The sequence below is a fragment of the Dromiciops gliroides genome, chromosome 6 (assembly GCF_019393635.1).
Source record: "Dromiciops gliroides isolate mDroGli1 chromosome 6, mDroGli1.pri, whole genome shotgun sequence".
NCBI lineage: Eukaryota > Metazoa > Chordata > Mammalia > Microbiotheria > Microbiotheriidae > Dromiciops > Dromiciops gliroides.
In genome coordinates, this window is record NC_057866.1 from 171,467,155 (window position 1) to 171,475,340 (window position 8,186).

General features: G+C 38.2%; 1 protein-coding gene across 1 annotated transcript; it reads left to right on the forward strand.

Annotated features, from left to right (window-relative positions):
• The first annotated feature begins 4,855 nt into the window (after positions 1–4,855).
• LOC122730693 (tripartite motif-containing protein 6-like) lies at positions 4,856–7,349 on the forward strand. Its single transcript, XM_043969946.1, has 3 exons — positions 4,856–5,038; positions 5,311–5,406; positions 7,214–7,349. The coding sequence occupies exons 1-3, from the start codon at positions 4,862–4,864 to the stop codon at positions 7,331–7,333; spliced, it is 393 nt and encodes a 130-aa protein (XP_043825881.1). The 5' UTR covers positions 4,856–4,861; the 3' UTR covers positions 7,334–7,349.
• The last annotated feature ends 837 nt before the right edge of the window (positions 7,350–8,186 follow it).

An 8,186-nucleotide genomic window follows, 5' to 3' on the forward strand; every position in this document is an offset into this window, starting at 1 on the left:
AGAAAAAAATGACACTTCACTGAAAATGAGAACTTTTAGGCATTTGTGATAAAAAGACCTGAACAGAACAGAGAATGTGATTTTCAAATACAAGACCCTAGAGAAGCACAAAAAGGTAAATAGTAAAAAGAAATCATGGGGAAGCTAGGTGGTGCAGTGCATAGAGCATCAGCCCTGGAGTCAGGAGGACCTGAGTTCAAATCCGACCTCAGACACTTGACACTCACTAGCTGTGTGACCCTGGGCAAGTCACTTAACCCCAATTGCCTCACCAAATAAAAAAAAAGAAATCATGAGGGATATAGATTCAACTGTTTACATTCCAACAATTCTGACATGGGAAGATAATACTTCTAACTCATGAGACCTTTCTCAGTATTATGGTAGCTCACCAGAATACACATAGCCAGAGGACACAGGTCTGAACTAAGTTTGAAGGGATGATATCTGAAAGCATGTGTTTTTTTAATTTATCCTTGTTTTTTGTAGGGCAGGCAGGGTGGGATAGCTTATGTCTGGGGCCAGATTTCGACTGGGGTCCCCTGGGTCCAGGGCTGGTGCTTTCTCCTCTGTGTCACCTAGCTAAACCATGATGACATCTTTAAAATAGGGTTGGGGGGTAGGAGGAATGCACAGGGGAAGGGGGAAGGGGAGAGGTGGACTGGGTAGAGGTAGCTCACAAGAAGGAAACATGAAAAAGCTTATGGAAGGATGGGGAAGAGAAAGGAGTTGGGGAGTGAGTGAATCTTACTATCATTAGAATTTGCTCAAAGAGGGAATAACATACATACTCAAGTGGGTACAGTAATATATTTTGCCCTGAGGGAAAGTGGGAAGGGAAGGAGATAAAGAGGAGGGCAGAAAAGAGGGGGAAGGAAGGGCAGATTGGGGGAGGGAGCAATAAAAAGGTGAAGATGTTCTACACAACTGCACATTTATGATATATTGAATTGTTGATTTCATAGAGAGGGTTGAGGAGGGAGGGAGGAAGAAGATTGATAACACAGAATTAGCTCAAAGACCTTAATCTAATCAGAGTGGGCTTCAAGGAGGGAATAACATAGACACCCAATTGGGAGCAATAATCTATCTAATGCTACAGGAAAATGGGGGGGGGGGAAGAGCATAAGGAAGGAAGGGTGAAAGAAGGGAGAGCAGAACAGGGGAGGGGGCAGTCAGAAACAAAACACTTTTGAGGAGGAATAGGGTAAAATAAGATAGAAAATAGAATAAATATCATGGGAAGGGAATAGGATGGAGGGAAATAGTTATGATGATTGACATATGGTACCTACTTTGCTGGGCTATTGGGAAGAAAATGTAAGAGTTATGATGAACTGGATGCTATCAGTCCTACAAGAACTGAAGCAGAATGAAATGTACTGTATACAAAATAAGAGCAATAGTGTAAGATAATCTGCTGGGAAGCACGTGGTGATTTTCAGCAATGCAATGGTCCAATATAACTCTGAAGGACTTATGAAAATTGCAGTCCATCTACAGAGAAATAACTGATGGTATCTGAAAGCAGATTGAAGCATAATTTTTTGACAGTTCCTTAATCTGAATTTTTGTTTTTATCTGTTTTCTCTCACAACCTAGATAATGTGGAGATAGTTTTCATAACTACTCATGTATAACTTATATTGAATTACTTGAGTTCTTGTGGGTGGGGGGTTGTAAGGGAGGGAGGAAGAGAAGTTGGAACACAGAGTTTAAAAAAATTGATGTCAAAATTTATTTTTACATGTAATTCGGAAAATAAAATTCTAAACTGAAAAAAACCAGAACATATTGTGTACTCGACATGGTGCTAAAAGCTGAGGACAGAAAAATGTAATTAAAGAAGTCCCAGACCTGAAGAGACAATACACAAAGCCTTATGTACCTACAAGTTTTATACAAGATATATTAAGAAAACATAATAAAAGCACGACAGTATCATTAATGGGGATTAGGCAAGGCTCCTATTATAATATGTGATTATAGCTGGGACTTGAAGGAAGGGTGGAGGAAGGATACAAAATTGAGGAGGGAAAGAACTCCAGCCATGGAAGATATCTAGTGAAGATGTTCTGTGTCAAGAAATGGAAAGTCTTTTTCTAAAAAGAGCAAGGAAATCAGTATCACTGAATCACAGAATATTCAGGAGAGGGGCATAAGAACCCTGGGACAATAAAAAGTGGCCAGATTATGGAGGGGTTTGAATGCCAAACTGAGACTATATTCAATTCTGATGGTGAGAGGGAGCCAGTCATCTGCATGGTGTTAAATATTCAACAATAGGGGTCAGCCAGGTGACCCAGTGGACAAAGCACTGGCCCTGATTCAGGAGGACCTGAGTTCAAATCTGGCCTCGGACACTTGACACTTACTATCTGTGTGACATTGGAAAGTCACTTAACCCTCATTGCCCTGCAAAAAATATATATGTATATATATCTAGATATCAATACATATCGATATCTAGATATATATACATATCTATATATATAGATATATGTGTGTATATATATACATATACATACACACGCATGCATGCACACACATACATATATATACATATACATATACATATATATATATACATACATATATATACATATATATATATATTCAACAATAGACTTTACAGGAGAAAATATCCACAACAAATAAGACACTTTTAAGATGAATCCCTATTATTAGCATTTTCTCCTCTATGTTATCAAGTCTCAATAATCTACCAAACAAAGTTTGAGTGCTCACAATAAACAGTGAGCAATGAGCTCTCTGGTAAGTTAGTATAAACTGATGCCAACTTTCTTAAACACACCCTTGAAGCTACTAGAATTCAGTGGAAGGTGACAGGCATGCACTTTTAGGAAGACCTGCTTACAAAGGTCTGCTCTATTCTCTTTTATCCAGTAAGAACTGTTACTGGGCACGCATGAGGCTGAATATTGAACCCATTCCTCTTCCATATCCAAGCAGACACTGTTGAAAGGGATCAGTCCTGGAGATATCCCATATTAATTCATATCATACGGATTTATATGTAGATATCATTTCCACTACTATATCCCTTGAGAACAACTGATATTCCTCATTGCCTGGCATTTTGCTTTGCATGCAACAGGCATTTCAGATACAATGTGAAGTTAATGAATGTGACATTTTTGCCTTCCTTCCTCTAGCCCAGGTGTGAATTCATCTCTGGGAACAAATACCCAAAGCAGACAACAGTTTCCCAAGGCTTGAACCAGGGAAGTTAGCACCTAGTAGGTGTGAACCAAGAGAGGTGGATCTTAGTGGTTCAGGGGGCAATAAAAGGGACCAACCTGGGAAGTACAGGGTCAGAGCCTGAATATTGGAAGACTAGTTCTGGAGTTCCCCAACCTGAAGGAATCCTGCTAGGTAAGTAGAAGGAAATGTTTGTTGTCCACTTGGAAGTTGCACCTGTCAGGATTTATTTTATGTTTTAATGAACATGATTAAATAGCAAGGGATAATGGCTGCTGTCCCAGGAAGGCCATGAAAGTACCATGTTGCAAGGTGAGGAGTGGGAAAAGGGAACCCAATCAATGAGGAAAGAGATGAGGTTATAAAGTAGAGAGACATTGGAGGGTATAGATGACCACACATACCTATCCATATATATTATAATACAGACATGCATACCTAAATGAATATAAGAAGTGAATACCCCATCATTTTTCTTGCAGCTGGACTTTAGAAGGTTTTTGGATTTACTAATCAGAATCTCTAAGACCTAAGTCTTAGAAAAGGAAAGGGTTTGGACAGATGCTCTTTCAGGCCACCTTTTGCTCTGACATTTGAGAGTCTGTGACGGGAGAATCTTTGCACATGGAAAACAAGTACACATTGTGATGTTCAGAGAAATGAAAGTGCCTCATTTATATCACAAGTTTGCCTAAGCCTCACGTACCAATGATAGTGATGGGTCACTAAATGCTTGTTACGCTCACTGCAGTTTTTCTTTTCCCTCTTAACATTTAGAAGAAAAATTTGCTTACATTACAAGTTTGAATTTTTTGAAATGCTCAAGGATGCCTGCACAGATGTCTCCTTTTCCTTTCTGATTAGTGTCCTCCAAAAAATTCCTGGTAGAAGACCAGGGAACAGCAAAGTTGTGCATGCATGGATGTGTGTTGGGAATTAATGGGTGTGTCAGAAGCATTAAGGGCACCTTAATCAAGATGATCAGCAGTATGGGGAAAATCAGTTTTTCCTTTTCCTTTTCTTTCCTTTGTTTAAAGTTCACTTGCATTTGATAACTTATACTGGTTATTGTCGACCTAAGGAAGAAAGCTTGTCTTTCAGCTATAGATTTGTGAAAGTTTAGTTTCACTTGGGATAATATGTCACATTCTAGCACATTTCTAGCAAAGAAAGACGAGAGCAGATACTTCTTCCCACTTTGGTCCAATCCTTTCCATGTTTTTCTACTTGTCTTTTTGCTTTCTCATCTTGGGGAAAATAATGCTCTTTCAGAAAAGGAGTGAAACTGAAAATCGCCAGGGGATCCCAGGGAGGACTTTAAGTTTCAGTAAAAAAAAAATTCTGAGAATCTTTTCTCTGTTGAGATTCATCTGCCCTTGTTCTTTCTTTTCAGAAACAAATGGCCATGGCAGAATTTGTTGAAAACCACAAGGAAGAACTGGCCTGCCCTGTGTGCATGGACTACTTCAACAGGCCAGTGACCTTAGGCTGTGGCCACAGCTTTTGTTCCCTTTGCCTCTTCAGGAACTGGGGAGAAGATGAGCAACCCTGCTCCTGTCCTCTCTGCAAAAGAGCCTTCCATAGGAGAGACTTGGAGATCAACTATAACCTAGGGAAGCTGGCCAGCGTAGCCAAGAGCATGAGACCCTACTTATTGAAGTGGAGAACTGAAAGTGTCACATGTGAAAGACATCAGGAGGAACACAAGCTGTTCTGTGAGGAGGACCAAACCCTCCTCTGTGCATCTTGCTTCCAAACCCAGGAACACAGCAGGCATACAGTGCACCTTATAGAAAAAGCTGCAGGGGCTTCTAGGGTAAGTCTTTCTAGTTAGCAGGAATCTATCTAGAGTTCCCAAAATCCTATTCTTCATTCTTCAAGTCAATCACTTGTGGAACTGAAATCCATGGGGCCCTCAGGGTCCCTGTGTCAGCCATATCTTTTAACAACCATGGCAATGATATTAAATGACAGGCTCATTGTGGCTGACTTTCCAGCTCTGGGGTGGTGGGATTTGTCCATCTAACCCTGGAGCTTCACAGTATAGGGAAGAGTATCATGGGTCAATCAATGGTTTTGTTTCTCCAGGACAAGGTCCAGAAAACTTTGTCTTGTCTAAGGAAAGAAGTGGAGATGGTTCAGAACATTCTGGCTGAAGAGAGAGAGAAAAGGGAGACTTGGAATGTGAGTATCATATTATTTTTGTATGTGTGTGGGAAGGAGGGAAATGGGATCTTTGGGGGTCCAAAGAGAAAGTAATCAGCCTACTCCCAAGAAAGAGAATCCGCGCAACCTTACAACCAAAGATTTCAACCTAAAAAAGAGAATAGTTCCCCAAGAAAACAAGCATTTATTGATATATAAAGTCTCTTTAAATGTATTTTCTGTCCCCTACTACTAACCCAATTAAAAAAAAAATTCTGTGGAAACATTATCTCACCCTGTAACAAATATGCATAACCAAGCAAAACAAATATTCATATTACCCATGTCCAAAAATGTCTCTCTGGTTTAATTCTTTATTTTTCAGGTTTTTCCCACAACAGGAATGTGTATATGCCTATATATATGTGCATGCACATATACATTTAAGCATATCTATATGTACTCACTTATAATATTGGTAAATGAGTATATACATGAATGCATACAAGTATATAGAAATGTAAATATGCACATACATACATTTGCATCCTTCTCTTTTTAAATCTCTTTAGATAGCTCTTTATTGTTTTATTCTTGAGGGGAAAATGTATGTACAGGTTAGTTATTTGAAGGTAAAGTTCTTAATTGCTTTGCAGAATTGCTAGAATGTTATGTCTCCATCAATATCAACCAATTATTATTTTCATTTTTGTTATCTTTTCTAATTTAGCTGTGAGTGGTAGAACATCTGATTTCCTCTATTCTGCAATCTTCTAGTCATTAGTAATTAGGATCATCTTGTGATATTGTATTATTGATAGCTTGCATTTTAAAATTCCCTATTCATTTGCTCTTATTATTATCTATGGGAGAATAAATTGTCATTATAAATTTTCATTTGTTCTCTTTATTTCATAAAACTTTGCCCATAAATTAGAGGAAATTGCTACAAATTTTCCTGCGCCCCCCCCCCCAATGTTTCCCTTCAAATTTTAGCTGCATTGATTTTGGGTAAAGACATTTTCATTCTTGTGTCAAGAAAATTATTCATTTTATTTTCTGTGGTCTTCATCTCTATTATGGCCATGATTTACTAAACTACCCATAGATTTCAAAGCTAATTTTTCTTGTTTGTAATTAGTTTATAATGTAATCCTTTCTACATGTCAAATATTTATTGGCATATATTTTTCATTTTTAATCTGAAATAAATTACTTTCCAGTTTTCCCCAATAGTTTTGTTGGATATTGAGTTTTTATTCCCATAGCTGCTCATTAAGTTTAGATATTGGGTATATAATCTGTTCCACAAGGTAGAAGTTTGTGTTTTTAATATGTTTTATTTCTCTGTTTTTAAATAATACCAAATATTTTTAGTGATTATTGCTTTCAGTATTACTCGAGATCTGTTACTTAACTTTCTTCTCAGTTTTTTCCCCCAATTACTTCTCTTTAAATTATTGACTTTTTTCTCCTCCAGGTGAATATAAATACTGTTTTTCATGTCTCTACGCTGAAATCCTGTAGCAATTTCATTGTTTTAGCAAAAAGTCAATTAAAGTGTCACTGTCCTTTTTATTAAATTGGCCCTACCTAGCCTTGAGCAATATTTCTACAATTCCTGAGGCATTTATTTCCATAGAGTGCTTCGTTTCTGTACTTATGTACTTCTACTTTGTGCCTTGATAAGTACATTCACTAGGATTTCCCACATTTTCCACACATTCTCTCTCTCTCTCTTTCTCCCCACATATGTCTTCAAAATGATGAGAAAAGGTTTGTCTCACTCTTTTTGGATATGGATTTGGAGGCTTTTGAAACTTAATATTTGGTTTTGTCCTTACAGGAACAGGCACATGCTTGGAGAAAGAGCATTAGAAGGCAATATAAGCAATTATACCATTTCCTGCAGAATGAGGAAAAGAGGTACCTTGATGATTTGGACATAAATGAATGGAAAACATGAGGAGACTAAGAGAAAATGTGGTCAGACTCTCTGGACACCTTCAGAAGTTAAGCGAAGTCATCAGAGACCTTGAGGAAAATAGCGAAAAATCAAATCACCAGCTGTTGCAGGTGAGACTTGGGAAGACCGGTAATCATCCTGATAGTTTCTGAATTGAAAATGCTTAGAAGAACAGGCCACTAGCCAAGAATCTGGTTCAGGCTCTCCAGCAAAATCTATAAAAACTAATCACTGATCAGTACAATATTTACAGGCCTTTCTTTCTTTTTCTTTCTTTCCTTCCTTCTTTCTTTCTTTCCTTCTTTGTTTGTTTGTTTGTTTGTTTCTCTCTCTGTCTCTCTCTCTCTTTCTTTCTTTCTTTGATGAGGCAATTGGGGTGAAGTCACTTGCCCAGTGTCACACAGCTTGTAAGTGTCTAGTTCCTGAGATCAGATTTGAACTCAGGTCTTTCTGACCTCAGGGTCAGTGCTCTACCCACTGTACCACCTACCTGCCCCACTAACAGTCATTTCTAATGATTGAGTGGGAATGTTACCAAGGACATGTATTATTACTTTGCATTGGGTCTGTTTCCCAATATAGGGAACTAGGCCATGAATTTGAACAAGTAGTCTGAAGAAAGCATAAGGAACCGACCAGAAGGTTGGATAACTTCAGTACAATGTTTTAGAATCTGAGGAATTTTCTAGCTTGATCTCTTCCTCCCCATTGAACACAATTCCATGGAGTATGTGAGAAGTGAGGGACACCTGATGACTCTTCCTCCACAGGGCAGGCAGTGGTCCTTTCCTAATGATGAAACAGATATTTTTCTTTTTCTCCAAGGTAATTGCCAAAAGATGTTTTCCTCTTT